At 38.4% G+C, this 23,765-nt stretch overlaps 1 protein-coding gene and 1 long non-coding RNA gene across 8 annotated transcripts in view; one reads left to right on the forward strand and one right to left on the reverse strand.

Moving 5' to 3' along the window:
* The first annotated feature begins 1,978 nt into the window (after positions 1 to 1,978).
* On the forward strand, positions 1,979 to 5,610 carry LOC117196884 (uncharacterized). 4 transcript variants are annotated; one of them, XR_007472477.1, is made up of 4 exons: positions 2,005 to 2,019; positions 2,360 to 2,458; positions 3,443 to 3,538; positions 4,714 to 5,610. It is a non-coding gene; the product is annotated as an uncharacterized LOC117196884 (long non-coding RNA). The 4 variants fall into 4 exon arrangements; XR_007472478.1 differs by lacking the exon at positions 2,360 to 2,458 and having other exon boundaries at positions 1,979 to 2,019; XR_007472479.1 differs by lacking the exons at positions 2,005 to 2,019; positions 2,360 to 2,458 and adding an exon at positions 2,803 to 2,832.
* LOC125961594 (receptor-interacting serine/threonine-protein kinase 2) overlaps positions 5,534 to 23,765 on the reverse strand; it is a 29,895-nt gene continuing 11,663 nt past the window's right edge. For 2 of the 4 annotated variants that reach the window (XM_049700294.1, XM_049700292.1), the window contains 3 exons: positions 19,585 to 19,742; positions 18,460 to 18,509; positions 17,378 to 17,630 (listed from right to left, as the gene is read on the reverse strand). In XM_049700294.1, the coding sequence (XP_049556251.1) occupies positions 17,464 to 17,630; positions 18,460 to 18,509; positions 19,585 to 19,742 (375 nt within the window). In that variant the 3' untranslated portion in view covers positions 17,378 to 17,463. Of the gene's footprint in view, positions 13,034 to 17,377; positions 17,631 to 18,366; positions 18,510 to 19,584; positions 19,743 to 23,765 lie in introns of those variants that run through there. The other 2 variants (XM_049700293.1, XR_007472470.1) reach the window with 2 other exon arrangements.

Genomic DNA, 23,765 nt, shown 5'->3' on the forward strand with positions numbered 1-23,765 from the left:
TATGGGGGCTCACTGCAGTGTGCTCGTTCTCCCGCCTTTCCTTCTGGCCGGTAAGAACAAGCAATACTGCTTCTTGTAAGTTCCTAAAAATAGGGGAGGTCTTATATCACCAGGAGTGAAATGTTTGCCTCAATGTCTGTAATGAAAGTGCAACCCCATGCTTGCAGAACGTCTGTCTTGTCAGTAGCCCTCTTTCATCCCGATGTTTAGGTCCAAGACAGGATCGTCATTGTCTGAGCAATGGGTATCTCTGTGAAGCTGGATAGTTCTCCCCTGTCCCAAGTAGTGTGGGAGGAGACAGTCAGCACCTTCACAGACGCCTTCATCTCTGCAGCCTCGCCATCACTCCTCATCTCGCCCACAGCAAGCCCGATTCCAAAGTGCACAGGGTAGAGGCGTTCGAAAGTTGGCTTGTTCAACCAGGGGCATTGCCACTTCCCAGAGGGAGCCAGAAACACACCCACATCCTAAGACTCTTTTCAGTCTTGGCGTTGAGCGGGTTCCCACTCTGTCCCCTGACTACACACAAGTCAGTGTCTTTTTCCTTTCCGCTCATTCTACCTACATGAAGAGCACGTTGATCTCCCCAGTTTTAACACAGGAACCATGATTTTCTTGGGTTTTGTGTATGGGGGGGGGGGAGAGAATGGGAGAGAGAGCAAGTACATCCCAATATGGAAGGGCTTGGGGCCGTGGTTCTCAACCAGGGGCAATTTTGCACCCAGGAGACATTTGAAAGTGTCTTGGGACACTTTGGATGGTCACAGCTTATGCGAGGCTAAAAGTCCTTCCATCACAGGACAGGCCCACAGCAAAGAAGCATCCAACCCCACCCAGCAGTCGTGCTGAGGCTGAGAAAGCCTGGTTTAGGCTCGCAGATATCGCCCTCCAGCAAGCCGGTAAGAACACTGATTGTCCTCAAATGGCCCACACTGCAGAGGCTGTGGATAGATAATGCATCCTCTCCCAAGTCAGTACTTACCGCCGTTTTTCTTCTTTTAGACTCTTCCATTTTAAACATAATTTAGCTGTCTCTTTTTTTTCCCTCTGCTCTGCTGAGAAGAGAAAGGATTGGAAAGGGGGAGGGGAAGGTGACAGAAAAGGAGGATTAGAGGCCTGACCTGTTTCTCCTGGAGAAGCTGGGCACATTCCTCTCTCACACGTGCTTTGTGACCCAGCAGGGTACAACTAAAAGCACAATAATTTGCTTGTTATTCAAGTCAGGCATTAGTCCGGGTAATGGCTGCTTGGTGTAGACATGGATTTCCTTGTTCGGAGCTAAGCACAGGACTAGCTGAATTCTCCATGGAGAAATCTTGATTTGTTCAGGTCTTTCATGTTTTCTACAGAGAAGGGATTATGTCTTCCTAAAGAGGGGCGTTGCTTAAAAAGCTACAAAGTGTAAGAAAAGGATTTAGGGCAGAGGGGCCTGTGGTTACGTAGCTCAGGGGTACAGGGAATTTCAGATCCAAGGATTATTTAAAGCCATAGAGTTAAAAAAATAATTGCTTTAGGGACTTCCCTGGTGGTGCAGTGGTTAAGAATCTTCCTGCCAGTGCAGGGAACACGGGTTCGAGCCCTGGTCCGGGAAGATCCCACATGCCATAGAGCAACTAAGCCCGTGAGGATAGGTGCCAACTGGCACACACCAGCCCGAGAGGTTTGTCTGCTCAGCCGCAGGGGCGGGCGGGGCTGCAAGCTGAGGATCGGGCTTTAGTCGGAGCGCAGGGAGAGGACTAGGGTTGGTGGCATGAACATAGCCTGAAGGGGTTAGTGCACCACGGCTGGGGGGGGGGGTGGGGAGTGGGAGTCCAGGAAAAGATCTGGAGCTCCCGAAGAGGCAAGAGACTTTTACTTCCCTCTTTCTTTCCTGCTGCGCGAGGAGAGGGGATTAAGAGCGCTGCTTAAAGGAGCTCCAGAGACGGGCGCGAGTCGTGGCTAAAAGCGCGGACCCCAGAGACGGGCATGAGACGCTAAGGCTGCTGCTGCCGCCACCAAGAAGCCTGTGTGCGAGCACAGGTCACTATCCACACCCCGCCTCCGGGGAGCCTGTGCAGCCCGCCACTGCCAGGTTCCCGGGATCCAGGGACAACTTCCCCGGGAGAACGCATGGTGAGCCTCAGGCTGGTGCAAAGTCACGCTGGCCTCTGGTGGCGCAGGCTCGCCCCGCACTCCGTGCCCCTCCCTCCCCCCGGCCTGAGTGAACCAGAGCCCCCGAATCAGCGGCTTCTTTAACCCCATCTTGTCTGAGTGAAAAACAGACGCCCTCCAGCGACCTACACGCAGAGGCGGGGCCAAATCCAAACCTGAGCCCCTGGGAGCTGTGAAAACAAAGAAGAGAAAGGGAAATCTCTCCCAGCAGCCTCAGAAGCAGCGTATTAAAGCTCCACAATCAACTTGATGTACCCTGCATCTGTGGAATACATGAATAGACAACAAATCATCCCAAATTGAGGAGGTGGACTTTGAGAGCAAGATTTATCATTTTTTCCCCTTTACCTCTTTTTCTGAGCGTGTATGTGTATGCTTCTGTGTGAGATTTTGCCTGTATAGCTTTGCTTCCACCATTTGTCCTAGGGTTCTATCCTTCTGTTTTTTAAAAAAAAATTTTTCTTAATAATTATTTTTATTTTAATAACTTTATTTTATATTACTTTATCTTCTTTCTTTCTTTCTTTCTTTCTTTCTTTCTTTCTTTCTTTCTTTCTTTCTTTCCTTCCTTCCTTCTTCCTTCCTTCCCTCATTTAGACAAAGAATCATCCCAAATTGAGGAAGTAGACTTTGAGAGCAAGATTTATGATTTTTTTCCCCTCTTCCTCTTTTTGTGAGTTTGTAAGTGTATGCTTCTGTATGAGATTTTGTCTGTATAGCTTTGCTTCCACCATTTATCCAAAGGTTCTATCCGTTCGTTTTTTTTCTTAATTTTTTTTCTTAATAAGTATTTTTTAATTTAATAACTTTATTTTACTTTATCTTCTTTCTTTCTTTCCTTTTTCCTTCCTTCCCTCCTCCCTTCCTTCCTTCCTTCCTTCCTCCCACCGTCCCTCCCTCCCTCCATTCTTTCTTTCTTTCTTTCTTTCTTTCCTTCTTTTCTTCTTTCTTTCTTCCTTCCTTAAATTCAATATAGATATTTAAATTTAAGGTAAAATTAAATTATAATTTGAAATTATATGTGGAGTTTTATTTCCTAAAGAATATTTTGGAAATTTCAACTCCTATTTTAACTTATATTTTCAGAGAAGGTATTTGGTCCAAATGAAGAATATCTTCAATTATAGTTCTTCTATTGCAAGCAAAAAAGGATTTACACTTCTTTTCATGAAATACGGTTGTTTGACAACAGAAGGATAAATATTTTATATTTTTAGAAACAACAGTCAGGCTACTGATATTCTTAATGAGTTTTAATAAATCTGAATGCTTCTTATCATCTACTCTTTAGCTGGTACCTGAGGAGTTGTATACCTCCGGGAAGATATGTGCTCCAGACCCGTAAATATGCAGTTCACAGAGCCCACCACCAGAGGACAATAATGAAGTAAAATCTTGAAACCATGTAGTGAAAATAGTGGGAGTTTAAATAAAAGCAACATTTCACAGTATGCTTTTCTGACCAATCTTATATCTAATAACCTAATGGATTATATGTACACGGATTCTGAAAAGTCAGCAGCACACTTCACTGGTCAATTTCTATGATAAGGGGAACGGAATTTGAGTGTAGAAAAACAGTGTACTTACATCTTAAAATTCCACCCCTACAGAATCTACTCACTATTGAAAACTGGTAAGAATAATAGCTTTCTGTGTCTCAGTGACCAGTTAACATTTTCAAGAGTAGAATTTATCTTCCTATGATGCTCAAATACACAGGAAAAATGCATATCTAGGACAAAGGATAAACTCTATATGACATGAGAAAATAGTTATTCAAATGGAAAAAGTATAAGATCTACAAGGCACAGTTTTATATGCATTAGTGTGGATATATACATAAAGAAGCTCTAAGAAACATAAAAATCACTTCCAGGAAGCAATTTTAGGTAGAAGAGAATTAACATGGATGAGGAAGAAAAGAGAGTTGGTTTTAAAATAGTTTCATTGACTTGTTTTTTTTGTTTGTTTATTTATTTGTTTTATTTATTTGGTCTTTGGAATATAAGAAAACAGTGGCTTTCAGATCAGTATCCCAGTGGAACAAAGGGACTGAGGTCTATCCTGGAGCCCAGCCATTGTTTGACTATCTTGTAATAATACTGGTGAAATACAACCAAACCGTTTGAAATATAAGCATCCTCTCTGACAATAAACTTAAGACACCAACATTATATATTAAAGAAAGTAAAGAGAGAATACTGTTTTCTTTAGAGAGAAAATACAGATCCTGGACCAAATCAATAATGTCAGCAAACCTCATGGGTATAAAATATTCTGCTGCCTATCATTTAGAACATGCCTCTAGAGGAGGGAAACTGGGTGATAATTTCCCCAGATTTTATATTTAATTCAAATATTTTAGATAAGAGGCATCTCTAGTAAAACATTGTATTATTGATTCTTTCCAATATGATAGCTCAGAGGAGTTCCTCTTTCCTTCTCAAATACATATGGGGAAATGGAGGTGGGTGTGGGTTATAGGAAGCATCTAAATAGAGCATAATAATCAACAGTTTGTTTTTTAAAAATAGAAATTTCTATTCAAATTGTTTCCAGAGACAGAAACACACAGAGACAATTCCATGTGACAACAGTGAAAGAGACCAGAGTGATGCAGCTGCAAATCAAACAACTGCCAACACCAGTGATTGATGGCCACCACCAGAATCTGGTTAAGACAAAGAAGGATCCTCCCCTTGAGGCGTCAGAAAGAACATGGCCCTCTCAACACTTTGAGTTTGAACTTCTGGCCTCTAGAGCTGTGATAAAATAAATTTCTGTTCTTTTAAGCTAACAAGTTTGTGGTATCTTGTTATGGTAGCCCTAGAGATGACAGTATTTGATTCCTGAGCTGGCAACTGTATTTTGACTATGTAATGACTATTCCAAGATAATCAACAGACACAAAGATAAAGGCAAAACTGAGACTAAGCCCAGTTCTTTTTATTCCCAGAATTATAAATGATTTTTTAATTAATTTAGATCTCTTTGTCTAACCCCTCTGCTTTTCAGAAGAGTATGTGGGACCAATCAAGTATTCATATGTTATACTTTCATTTTAATTCATCTCAAATTATTTCTAATTCCCCTTATGAGTTCTTACTTGACCCATGAATTATTTAGGAATATATTCTTTAATTTCCATTTGTGATTTTCAACAAATTTCTTTCTGTTAACGATTTCTTATCGCATTCTGTTGTCATCTGAGAGCACTCTTTGTATTGTTTATGTCCTTTAAAATGTACTGAAATTTGTTTTATGGCCTAGCATATAGTATATCCATGTGCATTTGAAAAGAATGTATATTCTGATGCTGTTGGGTGGAATGTTTTATAGATGGCTGTTAGGTCTACTTGATTGATAATGCTGTTCAAGGTTTTTATTTTCTTGTTGATTTTCTGTTGTTCTGCTACTGAAAGAAGGGTATTAAAGTATCCAACTATTATTGTAGAACTGTCTGTTTCTCTTTTCTGTTGTGCCGATTTTGCTTCATTGTATTTTGAAGTCCTGTTGTTAGGTGCATATAAGTTTATAATTATTATGCATTCTAGATGGAATAATCATTTTATCATTTTAAAATGTCTTTGTCGCTAGTAAAAATTTTCGTCTTAAAATGTAATTTTTTTCTGATATTTTCTTAGCCACTCCAGTTTTGTTGTTGTTGTTTTGTTTTTACTGTTATGGTATATCTATTCCAACCCTTTTACACTTCACCTATATATTTTCTTGTGTTTTTTTTTTTTGTAACATCTTTATTGGGGTATAATTGCTTTACAAACGTGTGTTAGTTTCCGCTTTATAACAAAGTGAATCAGTTACACACATACATATGTTCCCATATCTCTTCCCGCTTGCATCTCCCTCCCTCCCACCCTCCCTATCCCACCCCTCCAGGCGGTCACAAAGCACCGAGCTGATATCCCTGTGCTATGCGGCTGCTTCCCACTAGCTATCTACCTTACGTATGTTAGTGTATATATGTCTATGCCTCTCTCCCGCTTTGCCACAAATCACCCTTCCCCCTCCCCATAACCTCAAGTCTGTTCTCTAGGAGGTCTGCGTCTTTATTCCTGCTTTACCCCTAAGTTCTTCATGACATTTTTTTTCTTAAATTCCATATATATGTGTTAGCATACGGTATTTGTCTTTTTCTTTCTGACTTACTTCACTCTGTATGACAGACTCTAGGTCTATCCACCTCATTACAAATAGCTCAATTTCGTTTCTTTTTATGGCTGAGTAATATTCCATTGTATATATGTGCCACATCTTCTTTATCCATTCATCCGGATGATGGGCACTTAGGTTGTTTCCATCTCCGGGCTATTGTAAATAGAGCTGCAATGAACATTTTGGTACATGATTCTTTTTGAATTTTGGTTTTCTCAGGGTATATGCCCAGTAGTGGGATTGCTGGGTCATATGGTAGTTCTATTTGTAGTTTTTTAAGGAACCTCCATACTGTTCTCCATAGTGGCTGAACCAATTCACATTCCCACCAGCAGTGCAAGAGTGTTCCCTTTTCTCCACACCCTCTCCAGCATTTTTTTTTTTAACATCTTTATTGGGGTATAATTGCTTTACAATGGTGTGTTAGTTTCTGCTTTATAACAAAGTGAATCAGTCATACATAAACATATGTTCCCATATGTCTTCCCTGTTGCGTCTCCCTCCCTCCCACCCTCCCTATCCCACCCCTCCAGGCTGTCACAAAGCACCGAGCCAATATCCCTGTACCATGCGGCTGCTTCCCACTAGCTATCTACCTTACTACGTTTGTTAGTGTGTATATGCCCATGACTCTCCTTCGCCCTGTCACAGCTCACCCTTCCCCCTCCCCATAACCTCAAGTCCGTTCTCTAGGAGGTCTGCGTCTTTATTCCTGCTTTACCCGTAGGTTCTTCATGACATTTTTTTTCTTAAATTCCATATATATGTGTTAGCATACGGTATTTGTCTTTTTCTTTCTGACTTACTTCACTCTGTATGACAGACTCTAGGTCTATCCACCTCATTACAAATAGCTCAATTTCGTTTCTTTTTATGGCTGAGTAATATTCCATTGTATATATGTGCCACATCTTCTTTATCCATTCATCTGGATGATGGGCACTTAGGTTGTTTCCATCTCCAGGCTATTGTAAATAGAGCTGCAATGAACATTTTGGTACATGATTCTTTTTGAATTTTGGTTTTCTCAGGGTATATGCCCAGTAGTGGGATTGCTGGGTCATATGGTAGTTCTATTTGTAGTTTTTAAGGAACCTCCATACTGTTCTCCATAGTGGCTGAACCAATTCACATTCCCACTAGCAGTGCAAGAGTGTTCCCTTTTCTCCACACCCTCTCCAGCATTTATTGTTTCTAGATTTTTGATAATGGCCATTCTGACTGGTGTGAGATGATATCTCATTGTAGTTTTGATTTGCATTTCTCTAATGATTAATGATGTTGAGCATTCTTTCATGTGTTTGTTGGCAGTCTGTATAACTTCTTTGGAGAACTCTCTATTTAGGTCTTCTGCCCATTTTTGGATTGGCTTGTTTTCTTTTTTTGTTATTGAGCTGCATGAGCTGCTTGTAAATTTTGGAAATTAATCCTTTGTCAGTTGCTTCATTTGCAAGTATTTTCTCGCATTCTGAGGGTTGTCTTTTGGTCTTGTTTATGGTTTCCTTTGCTGTGCAAAAGCTTTGAAGTTTCATTAGGTCCCATTTGTATATTTTTGTTTTTATTTCCATTTCTCTAGGAGGTGGGTCAAAAAGGATCTTGCTGTGATTTATGTCATAGAGTGTTCTGCCTATGTTTTCCTCTAAGAGTTTCATAGTTTCTGGGCTTACACGTAGGTCTTTAATCCATTTTGAGCTTATTTTTGTATATGGTGTTAGGGAGTGATCTAATCTCATACTTTTACATGTACCTGTCCAGTTTTCCCAGCACCACTTACTGAAGAGGCTGTCCTTTCTCCACTGTACATTCCTGCCTCCTTTATCAAAGATAAGGTGACCATATGTGCGTGGGCTTATCTCTGGGCTTTCTATCCTGTTCCATTCATCTATCTTTCTGTTTTTGTGCCAGTACCATACTGTCTTGATTACTGTAGCTGTGTAGTATAGTCTGAAGTCAGGGAGCCTGATTCCTCCAGCTCCGTGTTTCGTTCTCAAGATTGCTTTGGGTATTCGGGGTCTTTTGTGTTTCCATACAAATTGTGAAATGTTTTGTTCTAGTTCTGTGAAAAATGCCAGTGGTAGTTTGATAGGGATTGCATTGAATCAGTAGATTGCTTTGGGTAGTAGAATCATTTTCACAATGTTGATTCTTCCAATTCAAGAACATGGTATATCTCTCCATCTATTTGTATCATCTCTAATTTCTTTCATCAGTGTCTTATAATTTTCTGCATACAGGTCTTTTGTCTCCTTAGGTAGGTTTCTTCCTAGATATTTTATTCTTTTTGTTGCAATGGTAAATGGGAGTGTTTTCTTGATTTCACTTTCAGATTTTTCATCATTAGTGTATAGGAATGCCAGAGATTTCTGTGCATTAATTTTGTATCCTGCAACTTTACCAAATTCATTGATTAGTTCTAGTAGTTTTCTGGTAGCATCTTTAGGATTCTCTATGTATAGTATCATGTCCTCTGCAAACAGTGACAGCTTTACTTCTTCTTTTCCGATTTGGATTCCTTTTATTTCCTTTTCTTCTCTGATTGCTGTGGCTAAAACTTCCAAAACTATATTGAGTAAGAGTGGTGACAGTGCGCAACCTTGTCTTGTTCCTGATCTTAGTGGAAACGGTTTCAATTTTTCACCATTGAGGATGATGTTGGCTGTGGGTTTGTCATATATGGCCTTTATTATGTTGAGGCAAGTTCCCTCTATGCCTACTTTCTGCAGGGTTTTTATCATAAATGGGTGTTGAATTTTGTCAAAAGCTTTCTCTGCATGTATTGAAATGATCATATGGTTTTTCTCCTTCAATTTGTTATTATGGTTTATCACATTGATAGATTTGTGTATATTGAAGAATCCTTGCATTCCTGGAATAAACCCCACTTGATCATGGTGTATGATCCTTTGAATGTGCTGTCGGATTGTGTTTGCTAGTATTTTGTTGAGGATTTGTGCATCTATGATCATCAGTGATATTGGCCTGTAGTTTTCTTTCTTTGTGACATCCTTGTCTGGTATTGGAATCAAGGTGATGGTGGCATCGTAGAATGAATTTGGGAGTGTTCCTCCCTCTGCTATATTTTGGAAGAGTTTGAGAAGGATAGGTGTTAGCTCTTCTCTAAATGTTTGATAGAATTCGCCTGTGAAGCCATCTGGTCCTGGGCTTTGGTTTGTTGGAAGATTGTTAATCACAGTTTCAATTTCAGTGCTTGTGATTGGTCTGTTCATATTTTCTATTTCTTCCTGATTCACTCTTGGCAGGTTGTGCATTTCTAAGAATTTGTCCATGTCTTCCAGGTTGTCCATTTTATTGGCATAGAGTTGCTTGTAGGAATCTCTCATGATCTTTTGTATTGCTGCAGTGTCAGTTGTTACTTCTCCTTTTTCATTTCTAATTCTATTGATTTGAGTCTTCTCCCTTTTTTTCTTGATGAGTCTGGCTAATGGTTTATCAATTTTGTTTATCGTCTCAAAGGACCAGCTTTTAGTTTTATTGATCTTTGCTATCATTCCTTCATTTCTTTATCATTTATTTCTGATCTGATCTTTATGATTTCTGTCCTTCTGCTAACTTTGGGGTATTTTTTGTCCTTCTTTCTCTAATTGCATTAGGTGCAAGGTTAGGTTGTTTATTCGAGATGTTTCCTGTTTCTTAAGGTAGGACTGTATTGCTATAAACTTCCCTCTCCCTCTTAAAACTGCTTTTGCTGCATCCCATAGGTTTTAGATCACAGTGTCTCCATTGTCATTTGTTTCCGGTATTTTTTGATTTCCTCTTTGATTTCTTCAGTGATCACTTCGTTATTAATTAGTGTATTGTTTAGCCTCCATGTGCTTGTATTTTTTACAGATCTTTTCCTGTAATTGATATCTATTCTCGTAGCATTGTGGTCGGAAAAGATACTTGATACAATTTCAATTTCCTTAAATTTACCTAGGCTTGTTTTGTGACCCAAGATATGATCTATCCTGGAGAATGTTCCATGAGCACTTGAGAAAAATGTGTATTCTGTTGTTTTGGATGGAATGTCCTATAAATATCAATTCAGTCCATCTTGTTTAATGTATCATTTAAAGCTTGTGTTTCCTTATTTATTTTCATTTTGGATGATCTGTCCATTAGTGAAACTGGGGTGTTGAAGTCCCCTACTATCAATGTGTTACTGTCGATTTCCCCTTTTATGGCTGTTAGTACTTGCCTTATGTATTGAGGTGCTCCTATGTTGGGTGCATAAATATTTACAATTGTTGTATCTTCTTCTTGGATCGATCCCTTGATCATTATGTAGTGTCCTTCTTTGTCTCTTCTAATAGTCTTTATTTTAAAGTCTATTTTGTCTGATATGACAATTGCTACTCCAGCTTTTTTTGGATTTCCATTTGCATGGAATATCTTTTTTCATCCGTTCACTTTCAGTCTGTGTGAGTCTCTAGGTCTGAAGCGGGTCTCTTGTAGACAGCATATATATGGGTCTTATTTTTGTATCCATTCATCCAGTCGGTGTCTTTTGGTTGGAGGATTTAATCCATTTACATTTAAGGTAGTTATCGATATGTATGTTCCTATTCCCATTTACTTAATTGTTTTGCATTGGGTATTATAGGTCTTTTCCTTCTCTTGTGTTTCTTGCCTAGAGAAGTTCCTTTAGCATTTGTTGTAAAGCTGGTTTGGTAGTGCTGAACTCTCTCAGCTTTTGCTTGTCTGTAAATGTTTTCATTTCTCCATCAAACCTGAATGAGATCCTTGCAGGGTAGAGTAATCTTGGTTGCAGGTTTTTCTCCTTCATCACTTTAAATATGTCCTGCCAGTCCCTTCTGGCTTGCAGAGTTTCTGCTGAAAGATCAGCTGTTAACCTTATTGGGATTCCCTTGTATGTTATTTTTGCTTTTCCCTTGCTGCTTTCAATAATTTTTCTTTATATTTAATTTTTGGCAGTTTGATTAATACGTGTCTTGGCGTATTTCTCCTTGGATTTATCCTGTATGAGACTCTCTGTGCTTCCTAGAGTTGATTAACTATTTCCTTTCCCACATTAGGGAAGTTTTCAACTATAATCTCTTCAAATACTTTCTCAGTCCCTTTCTTTTTCTCTTCTACTTCTGGAACCCCTATAATTCGAATGTTAGTGAATTTAATGTTGTCCCAGAGGTCTCTGAGACTGTCCTAAGTTATTTTCATTGTTTTTTCTTTATTCTGCTCTGTAGTAGTTATTTCCACTACTTTATCTTCCAGGTCACTTATGCATTCTTCTGCCTCAGTTATTCTGCTATTCATCCATTCTAGAGTTTTTTTTTTTTTTTTTTTTTTTGCAGTACGTGGGCCTCTCACTGTTGTGACCTCTCCCATTGTGGAGCACAGGCACTGAATGTGCAGGCTCAGTGGCCATGCCTCACAGGACCAGCCACTCCACGGCATGTGGGTTCTACCCAGACCGGGGCACGAACCCGTGTCCCCTGCATCGGCAGGTGGACTCTCAACCACTGCGCCAACAGGGAAGTCCCATTTTTTCCTTTTGTGTTCAACCGCAGTTGTCTTTTTCACTTTTAAAAGTTGCCAAAGGGCTTCCGGGAATATGGTGGAATGGTAAGATGGGGAGATCACCTTCCTCCCCACAGATACACCAGAAATACATCTACACGTGGAACAACTCCTACAGAACACCTACTGAACGCTGGCAGAAGACCTCAGACCTCCCAAAAGGCAAGAAACCCCCCACGTACCTGGGTAGGGCACAAGAAAAAAGAATAAACAGAGACAAAAGGATAGGAACGGGACCTGCACCAGTGGGAGGGAGCTGTGAAGGAGGAAAGGTTTCCACACACTAGGAAGCCCCTTCGAGGGCAGAGACTGTGGGTGGCGGAGGGGGAAACCTTCGGAGCCACGGAGGAGAGCACAGCAACAGGGGTGCGGGGGGCAAAGTAGAGAGATTCCCGCACAGAAGATAGGTGCCGCCTGGCACTAACCAGCCCGAGAGGTTTGTCTTCTCCTCCGCCGGGGTGGGTGGGGCTGGGAGCTGAGGCTCGGGCTTTGGTCGGAGCGCAGGGAGAGGACTGGGTTTGGCTGCGTGAACACAGCCTGCAGGGATTTAGTGCGCCACGGGTGGCCTGAGGGAGTCTGGGGAAAAGTCTGGAGCTGCCGAAGAGGCAAGAGACTTTTTCTTCCCTCTTTGTTTCCTGGTGCGGGGATTAAGAGCGCTGCTTAAAGGAGCTCCAGAGACGGGCGTGAGCCGCGGATGAAAGCGCGGAACCCAGAGACGGGCATGAGACGCTAAGGCTGTTGCTGCCGCCACCAAGAAGCCTGTGTGTGAGCACAGGTCACTATCCACACCCCTCTTCCGGGGAGCCTGTGCAGCCCGCCACTGCCAGGTTCCCGGGATCCAGGGACAACTTCCCGGGAGAACGCACGGCGCGCCTCAGGCTGGTGCAACGTCACGTCGGCCTGTGGCGTCACAGGCTCGCCCTGCCCTCGGTGCCCCTCCCTCCCCCCGGCCTGAGAGAGCCAGAGCCCCCGAATCAGTTCCTCCTTTAACCCCGTCCTGTCTGAGCGAAGAACAGATGCCCTCCGGCGACCTACATGTAGAGGCGGGGCCAAATCCAAAGCTGAGCCCCTGGGAGCTGTGAGAACAAAGAAGAGAAAGGGATATCTCTCCCAGCAGCCTCAGAAGCAGCGGATTAAAGCTCCACAATCAACTTGATGTACCCTGCATCTGTGGAATACATGAATAGAAAACGAATCATTCCAAATTGAGGAGGTGGACTTTGAGAGCAAGATTTATCATTTTTTCCCCTTTACCTCTTTTTGTGAGTGGGTATGTGTATGCTTCTGTGTGAGATTTTGCCTGTATAGCTTTGCTTCCACCACATGTCCTAGGGTTCTATCCGTCTGGTTTTTTTTTTTTTAATTTTATTCTTAATAATTACTTTTTATTTTAATAACTTTATTTTATTTTACTCTATCTTCATTCTTTGTTTCCTTCCTTCCCTCCTTTAGACAACCAATCATCCCAAATTCAGGAGGTGGACTTTGAGAGCATGATTTATGATTTTTTCCACTTTTCCTCTTTTTGTGAGTGTGTATGTGTATGCTTCTGTGTGAGATTTTGTCTGTATAGCTTTGCTTCCACCATTTGTCCTAGGGTTCTATCCGTCCGTTTTTTTTTTCTCTTAATAATTTTTTTTATTTTAATAACTTTATTATATTTTATCTTATTTTATTTCATTTTACTTTATCTTCTTTCTTTTTTCTTCCTTTCTTCCTTCCTTCCTCCCTCCCTCCCTCCTTTCTTTGTACTGCTACTAATTCTTTCTTTCTAATTTTTCTCCCTTTTCTTGTGAGCCGTGTGGATGAAAGGCTCTTGGTGCTGCAGCCAGGAGTCAGTGCTGTGCCTCTGAGGTGGGAGAGCCAACTTCAGGACACTGGCCCACAAGAGACCTCCCAGCTCCACATAATATCAAATGGCAAAAATCTCCCAGAGATCTCCATCTGAACATCAGCACCCAGCTTCACTCAATGACTACCAAGCTACAGTGCTGGACATTCTATGCCAAACAACTAGCAAGACAGGAACACAACCCCACCCATTAGCACAGAGACTGCCTCAAATAATAACGAGTCCACAGACACCCCAAAACACACCACCAGACGTGGACCTGCCCACCAGAAAGACAAGATCCAGCCTCATCCACCAGAACACAGGCACTAGTCCCCATACAACCATACAACCAAGCAATTCCACTCAGGTAGTTACCTGAGAGAAATGAAAACATATATGTTCACACACAGACTTGCACATGAACAGTCATAGCAGCATGATTCATAATAGCCAATGAGTAGAAACAATCATAATTACCACTATCACTACAGTAATATATGGACCTGTTGCTTAAGGGAGAGGCCAGGGCTCTAGATATAAAACTGAGCGTCACTAACATATACATGGTATAAAAGCCATGATCTGGTCTGGATCATCTAGGGGGAAAGTACAGATGGCAAACAGTAAAGGACCCATATTAGAGCTCTGAGGCATTCCAACAGTTAGAAATTGAGCAGAGGAAGAAAAAAGAGGTAGAGGAAGAGAGGATAATAGGGAGTATGGTCTCTTGTATCTTGGAAGGTATCAGAGGGAACGTTTCAAGGAGGGAAGAGTCAGCCATATCTAATCTGCTGAGAGGCCAAGTAAGATAAGCAGTATTTTCCAAAATTGCCATCCTTGGTAACTTGAACAAATGCAGCTTTAGTGGAGATATGAAAACAGAAGACTGATGGAAGTTTGTTAAAAATTGAATTAGAGGTGAAGAAGTAGAGACAATAAGTATGGACAATTCCTACAAGGTGTTTAGATCTAAATGGGAGTAGAAAAATGAGGTGGTAGCTGAAGGATGATATGGGGTCAAGAATTTTTTTCCTATATAAAGACAGGATATAATAATAGCATAGATCTGTATGACAGATGAACGATCCAGTAGACAGGCAGAGATTGGCAATGCAAGAGCAGAGAGAGAATATAAAGAACAGAATGTTGAAGAGAGTAAGGGAATGGCATCCAGAGCACAAGTAATACTGTTTACAATTGTGTAAGAACACTTTTTTCCCACTGTAAAAGAGATAAAGCAGGAAAGACAGGTCAAGTACAACTAAGTTTATAGATCTGGTAGTGGAACTACGAGGGAGTTCTCTCTCATGGTTTCTACTTTCTCAATGCTCAAAAGAAATACAGAACATAGGGTGTAGGAGGTTTAAGAAGGGAAGATAAGGTACAATATGCATTACCCCTGTCTTGTCTTCCTAAGTTCAGAATCTATTAAGAAAAGCCACACAATAATGAGAGATGATGATCAAAACATCACCTTTATTACTGATAAAGCTAATTGGAATCTGTCCCTTTTTAGATCTGTAGCATATGGGCTTAGTAACACTTTGTCCCTTCAGTTGACAGTTTTACTCACTCAGCTACAGGCCTCACCTGCTTCCATATGGGGAAGCATAAAATGTGTGCATCCTTTAGACAAGCTTACTTCTAAAAGGAGGAGAAAACTGAGAAGGGACTAGATAAGTACGCTTGCTTTTTCTCTAAAACTAACAAATGAGGAGGAGGAGTGCTGAGGGGCAGATAGGACTAGAAATGTTCCTTCCATGCTTTCCTTCTTAGGGATTGAAATGGAATTTCATCTTCACTTTGGAAACATGAAGTATGGGACTTACGCATCTCCTACAGTAGTACAAGATGATCATCTAGTCTGTAATTTGCAAACTTTTGGGTCTCAGAACTCTTCAAAATTATTAAGAGCTTTTGTATATGTTGGTCATATCTATTGATATTTACTACATTAGATTAAAACAGAAAATTTTAACACATCAGAGTATATGAAAACACATTCCATTATCCGTTGGAGCAATGATATCATCATACTTAATTTAGTCTCTGGAAAGATTTTTCCAGAGGATGAGAGTAAAAAGGGAAAACAATACCTTAATATTTATTATTTTGAAAAGTTTTGATTTTGTGAACCACTTAGAAAAGTCTCAGGAACCAACCCCACCTCCAGAGGTCCCTGCACCACAACTTAAGAACAGGTGATATATGAGAATGGAATAGTACATGTATTTGAGAAACATAACAGAATTGCTAAGTAGAGTTTAGTGCCTAGTTTTAGCCATTAATTTAAAGAGAAACCAATGAATTCCATTTCTGGCCAAGATGAAGAAACAAGGACCAATTCACCCTCCTGCCTTAAACAACCATTAGCCAGACAAAATGCATGAAACAGTGGTTTTCAAGACACTAGATATCAGGCAACAAAGGACAGTGATCTCTAAGTGATAGGAAACAACTGAGGTCAGCCTTATGACAGCCTGACTACCCAAGCTAACTGCCTTGGGAGAGTTTCCAGCTATACTACAGGGTAGAGAAGTAAGGCGGGGCCCAGAGGAAGCTCAGAGTTGAAGAGACAGGGCTGGGAGTTAGGGTAGACGGAGGCAGATAGAGTTTATAGGACAGAGCACCAAAGAGGAGAAGTACACAGAGAACTCCAGAGATCCGCAGAGCACTCCTCTCAAATATTCAGCAGCACTGATCAATGCAGGATGTAGAAGTAAGTAAGCCAAAAGCCATTGTTCTGCAATGAACAATAGCGAAAAACCAGGAAGTTTGTAGAGAAGTACTGCCTAATGGCATGATCTTCAGAAGAGCTAGAGTCTTTAGGGAATGGAGAAGAAATTATAGTTTGGAAGTGGCACTGGGGACAAAGGAGATATGTATTGGGATGGCCAAAAAGTTCGTACAGGTTTTTGTAAGATCTTATAGAAGAAGCCAAACAAACTTTTTGGCCAAGCCAATACATACACACATATATGTACATATATATACACATACATACACACACACACACACACACACACACACACACACCCTATTACATGGTTCTGGGAGATAAGAGATAAGATGTTAATCCATTATTATAGCAACTTTTGATTTTTTTAAATACAATGCTGATGAGCACTAGACATAAGTTTTGAATGGAAAATATATTTGGTTTTCTTTTTTTAGTTGGAAAGAAGATTCCCAGTCTACAGCTTTCTTTTCATTTTCTATAGCATCTTCTGAAGTGTAAAATTTTTCAATTTTTTTGAAGTTCAATTATCAAAGAATTTTTTTAATAGGTCTTGTTTCTGATGTCATATATAAGAGCTCTTTGCTTAACCCAAGATCATGAAGATTTTCTTCTATGTTTACATTTAGGTGATGATTCATTCTACTTCTGAAATAAATCTTAATTCTATCTGATTTTTTGATCTCCAGGATTGGTCTGGAAATTCTACTCTTGCCCTTCTCCAATCAATTTTATACATAGCAGTGAGTGATATCTCCTAAACCTAAATTTAATCATGTTATTTCCCTGAAAAACTCACTTTAATGGCTTTCCATTGTACTTGGAATAAATTTCTAACCTTTTTATGATGATAGTCAACAGCCTCTCCTTACCACTTCAATCTCATCTCATAAAATAAAAACAACTTTGAATTAGAAAAAAAAAACTTTGAGCTTGTCAGCTAACTTTCGTAGTTGTTCAAGGAATATTTTATTTACAGCGTATTTGTTATTTTTGTAATTCAAAAGGCCCAGATTAAAACTGTACACTAACTTAAGAAAGACGGTCTTTCATCTGGATTTTGTGCCCATCCACTTTCTATTAGAGAGATCATAAGTGCTCGATGAGGTATATCAAATGGCAAACTTTCTTCATTAGTGTCAGGTCGATGTCCTTGTGACACACTATACATAATCTGCAAAGGATTGGTGACTTCTGTCAAAACAAATATATTTCATTCATTAGAAATATATTATGATTTAATATATTAAAGCCAACCAAATGAACATGAGGGAATCTTAAAATCTTAGGAATAATTCATTACTTCCCTTTCTGTCAAAGGAATATTTAGATCCCAGCTATTGCCAGACTTGCTGCCTCTCGTGGGAGGAGTTTATATCTTCACCTCTTTAATTCTGGGCTTGGCCATGTGATTTGATTTGGCCAATGGAGTATGAAGAGAGCAGAGTAAAACAGAGCTCAGCAGAGCTGAGCAGAACCTAGCAGAGCCAAGAAGGGCCACAGCAACTAATAACCCAATGTGAATGAAAAATAAATGTTTAGTTTGTAAACTACTGAGATTCTGAGGTTGTTACACAGCAAACTGACCTAAATGAACCTCAAAATAAAGAAAGAGACAATATTATCAGAAAATTTTTAAAGTATTCTTCAGTATTTGCTGGTCTTTAGAAGAAGCACTAGTTAAATTTTCATACAAACGATTTTATAGCTGGAATGAATCTTAGAAATAAGAATTCAAAATTCTTAGTTTGCAGATTAAAAAAATGAGGACTTAAGAGATTTAGTGGCTTATAATAGAGTTAATTACTATCAGAACAAGAAGAATCTACACATTTTTCTGATCCTTAATCCAGTACTTTCCATCATACAGTGGATTCACAATGACAAATTGTTGTTTTTCTAGTGTGTTTTCCACAAAATGACTGTTAGGCAGATTTAAAATAAGTGATCTTTATTCAGATAGTTCTGAGTATGACTTACCAATATGATGTCACCTAGAATAAGGAAGTCAAAGTACACTTACCTTCAAAAGGCTGTTTTCTAGATAAGACTTCCCATGTGATAACTGCATAGCTGTTTAAGATAAAAATATACATATAGTACTTTATAAACTATTCATAATAAACTAAAATGGTACTGATTTTAAAAGCTGACTGTGAGATACCATTTTTTAAAGTAATAATGTAGTGAAATGCTGCTTAAAGAATCACTATATAGAACCAAGATGATGAATATTCATATACAGTTTTGTTTTGAAAGGGAATTAATTCAATTTGAAAAATTAGGAAATTACTGTAATAAGAACTTGAAGTTATAGGCAAGGATAACTTGTGGATGATTCTTTAACACCTAGATAAGCTATGCCCTTTAATTACATGATTCTATTATTCATACAAAATAAAGAGCAATAAAAAAGGCTGTCTCATGTAGCCCTATTCTATTGACTCTTTTTCTGGTGTAAGTACTGTCTATTTTGGTAGTGTTAAATGTTAACTGCACTGTTTCCCTCCACCTATCGAGGTCACATATGATAAAAACCCTTGAATATTATAAATTGATAGGACAACAAGATATGCTTTAATAATTTTTAAGGATGTAAAAGTAGCTTAAGGCGAGGCATCAGGACTTCCCTGGTGGCGCAGTGGTTAAGACTCCATGCTCCCAATGCAGGGGGTCCGAGTTTGATCCCTGGTCAGAGAACCAGATCCCACATGCATTCTGCAACTAAGGAGCCTGCATGCTGCAACCCAGGAGCCCATGTGCCGCAACTAAGGAGCCCACCGCTGCAACCAAATAAATAAGTAAATAAATATTAAAAAAAAGTAAGGCATCTTTATTTTCACGTTTTTAATTTTTAATTTTTTTTTTTGGCTGCACCACACAGCTTGTGGGATCTCAGTTCCCTGACCAGGGACTGAATCTGGGCCATGGCAGTGAAAACCAGGATCCTAACCACTAGGCCACCAGGGAACTCCCAAAGCAAGGCATCTTTAATATGAAAAACATTAACCACTGTCTCTAATTTATTTTCACCACACTTATGAGAGAAGCATAAAAATCATACTTTTAAAATGTAGCTTCAAAATTCGGATTGATTAATCTTGTTTTTTAGACAAGGTTAACTCTGAGCAAAAGTAACATGCTGTACCTGTATATATCATGCTTGATAGTAGCCCTTGATTTTTGTCCAGGTTCATAGTTTTCAGGTGGCATATAGATAATTGTCCCTCCTTCTGGTGCAGATTTACTACTTCGTGATTGTGAGAGGGACATCATGCGCCATTTTGATAAGCCAAGATCTGCAATCTGGAAGGGAAAAGAGTAATTGAATTTTTAAATTTTCTCTTTAAAAAAGTTCAAGAATTGTTTTTGTTTATATTTATTATATTTAGACATGAGACCAGAGTAAATGCTATATATATTAATATTTTATTTCTATAATAGTCTATTAGTTTCTTAACAAATTGGATTCCATAGTGCTGAACCCAACAACTCTAAAAGCAATATAAACTGACTTGAAGTTCAGCATAATATTACAAATTTTAAAAGAGACTAAGTTTTGAAAACTTAAACAGGAGTATTTTTGCCTTTTATTCTGAATGAGTATATACACTTCACTTTTTGTGACAAGTAGCTTTATATCATGTGCTTTCAAAATTTACCTATACCTCACAAAACTGCTAAACTAGTCATATCTAATACGATTGTCACTGGGTATTGTTTACAACTCAGGTTTATATGTTCTTATTTATAATGTGCTAAAAATAGTATCCTTAAAGTTTGAAATAAGTAAAATTCCAATATAGTATAACTCATTATTATATGATTTATGCCTACCACTAAAAGAATATCTGTTAACAATAGTATAGTTAGCATATAAAACATATTTATGTCCATGACAAGGAGTGCCTAAAGCATTATCAGTGACAAACATTCTGTACTTTTGATATGTCCTTTACAGTTTTACTTCACTTGTAAATTTTGTGCAGATACTATCAATACACAATATCTTATAACTAAGTATCTAAAACGTTCCAATGTTTTTTTTTAAAAGGGAGACAAAAATGTAAGAACAGAAACAATATTTAGTGAACAAAAGAGTATAGGAAAACTCTGAAGACATTTAATTTAAATCACTTAGATCTTCACAAGGTACAATTTAGGAGTCAACAGAGTGGAATGAGCTCTATCCAGCACACCATTTGTGGTTCAATCATTTAACTCTTAAAATGTTCACTAGCTTTAAGAGAAGAAATAAGTTATTTAGTGTTTAGATGAATTTGAGATTAAAAAAAATTATGGCCCCACTCCAAAAAGGGAGGGGGTAGCCTATATGAATCTTTCATACAGTATCATAATAAAAGGGTAAGTCTAAGAAAAATAATTAGAAAAGACCAAGAGGAAACATGGTGCCACTACATAAAGATAAGCTGGATTGATTTCTAAAGGCAATATAATATGTGTTCTGGAACATGGGTTCTAGAGCCTTGATTACTTAGATTTACATTCCACTTCTACCCCTTAATTAGCTGTGCAACCTTGGACAAGTTTTCTAATTTCTCTGTGCCTCAGATTACCCATCTTTAAACTGGGGATAATAACATAACACAGGGTTGTACTGAGGATATTAAACTAGTTATTCTAAGTGAAGCACTCAGAACAGTATCTGACACGTAGTAAATGACCCCTGTGTATTAGTATTATTAATGTTTTGTACATGGGAATAAGCCTCTAAAGATTGCTCTTATTCATACAATACTAATAAGCACAGTACATAGTTTCTGGGCCTTTAATACACTTTGAGGTGGTATTAAGACTCTGGGGCACCGTATATCCTACTTACTTCTACTTGCCACTACAAACTCTTATTCCTCCCACTCATTCTCTAAAAGCAAAAACAGTACTCCAGCTGCACATCTGCTAGGATAATAAGCATCACTATGAGAAGCAAAGTTTATTTCTGTGCCACAGTGAGAAATGTTAAAAAAAAAACACAAAAACTGGGATGTGGTCCATCTTATACCTGACCCACAAATTGCAAACTACTGGGCTAAATACTGGTTTGAATACAGTGCTGGAGAAAATGTATTCTGAGCTTGCTTCCTTATGTGCTCCTTTCACTTCACCTAAGGTCTTCATCTATGTTCTTAAATCTCACCTAGAAAACTTAATCAGAATTCCCTTTATCAGCTAATTTAGTTTGGCTTTCACATGGAACCATATTTGTCCTCCTTCTCTATTACAAACACCATATACCAAAGACACGATTCATTAAATCTGGATCTTCCAGAGAAGAAAAAAAAGTGAAGAATATGATGAGAGGAATACAAGTTCCATGATTTCTTGAGGGTCCTGGTATCATTCAGCAATGAAGACAGAGGATAGGAACTTTTCTATTCTATACAAGATCTTAACATGCATTTCAAAGGTAAAGGTTCTTTTTAGCTAAAAAAGATGATAAAAGCAACAAGAATTTACTGTATTAGCACAGGAAACTATATTTAGTATCTCAAAATAACCTATAAAGGAAAATAATCTGAAAAACATATAAAACTGAATCACTTTGCTGTACACCTGAAACTAACATAATATTGTAAATCAACTATACTTCAATTTAAAAAAAGATTAAAATACTAGAGGAAATTAAAACACACTATTCATAAAAATCATCCATAATCTTATTACCCTACCAGAATAGCTATTTTCATTTATATAGTACTATCCATTTCTGTAAATTTATAAAGTTATCAGTAAGAAGCTATGAGGAATAACTTTAAGTATTCTTAGAAGTTCCACACATGATGGACAGAATAGCTGAGAAATCAAACATGGTACATATAAACATTTATTTCAAATAAGCCTACCACAGGTTCATTTGTATTTAAGGTGCACTAATTAATACTGACCAGCAGATAAACAAATTGAATGTATTCTTTTTAAAGTAGAAAAGTCCTGGTTGATCTTAATTGGTAGTATATTTTTCTTTTAGATACTATGTTTCTGGTTAGCATTCCAGTATTTTACTTCAAAAAATTTACTTCAAAAAATTTACTTCAAAAAACTGTAGCAAGGTGTGTTTCCATTTAATTTCATTAAGTGTTTTAAAAGATTTTTTGCACTTCATTTAAAGGCCCTTCCAAGAAGATAGGTAGATCAGGTAACTGTTACTTTTTCATGAGTCACTGATAAACTTTGACTTTTAAGGGACATTTATAAAATAAAAAGTAGAGACACACAGGATGCATATAAAAGAGTATCATAATTTATAAGAATAGTATTAGAAAGGTCACAGTTTTGTATGTGCTAAAGCTAATAAAAGTTAAAAAAAACACACAAAGCCAAACTATTTTAAATTCTATTTATTTCAAAGAAAGACCATGGCTACCCTACTGATCAATGAAAAAGAGAAAGTAGGGATCATCATCACCTATTACTTTGCTTCTGTTTTCTGTATCAAGAATGGTTTCTGGACTGAGATGAAGAAAATAAAGTCCAAGGAGGTTGAAAAGTTTATAAAGTACAAATCTCAGGTCATTTTACATATATTTCAGGTTTAGTTAGAATACTCGCGAATACCTCCATGGTGATGGAGAGGTATTACAGGATACGAGAAAAGTAAATGTCATTCTGATTTTTAAAAAGGGAAAATAATATTGATTTTGCAAATCTATATATTGGCAGAGACTATCCTTAATCCCAGGTTTAAAAATTTAATGAAAGGGTTACTTTATGAGTAATTGATAAAAGAGCCAGAAAGAACTAATGAAAAATTATATTAGCCCAGTGATCAATTTCAGACCTCATGTGACATATCCCAAGTACTTGGGATGGCTAGCACAACACCGTTGCTCCTCAAATACTTAATAAAGGAAAGACAGACCTCATTTCCTTTTTTGTCAGTAGTACTACTGTCAAAGAGTAAACGTTAAAACAGTTTGTATATTATAAAACATTCTGAGGTACTTTAATAATATCCTTGACTATTAAATTATCCGGCCTATTGGGTATATATAGAAGATCTGGAATTCTTCATTTGTTCATTCAACAACTACTTATTGAATGCTTCTATACCGCATATGCTTAGCAGGCGGCAGTGAATAAAACAGACTACATTTTAGTCTTTGTGAAGCTTATTATATTATAATTGGGAAGATGGTCAATAAACATATTAATAAAAAATGTTTTGTAAGATGGTGAAAAATACTATGGAGAAGCATTAATCAAGGTATGAGGACACAGAGGAACTAGGTGGGTTGTCAGGGAAAGCCACTGTGATAATGAGGAAGAAAAGGAAAGGGAGTAAGTCATGAGTATGTAACAAGGAAGAAT

Source organism: Orcinus orca, chromosome 17, assembly GCF_937001465.1.
Source record: "Orcinus orca chromosome 17, mOrcOrc1.1, whole genome shotgun sequence".
In the NCBI taxonomy this organism is placed as follows: domain Eukaryota; kingdom Metazoa; phylum Chordata; class Mammalia; order Artiodactyla; family Delphinidae; genus Orcinus; species Orcinus orca.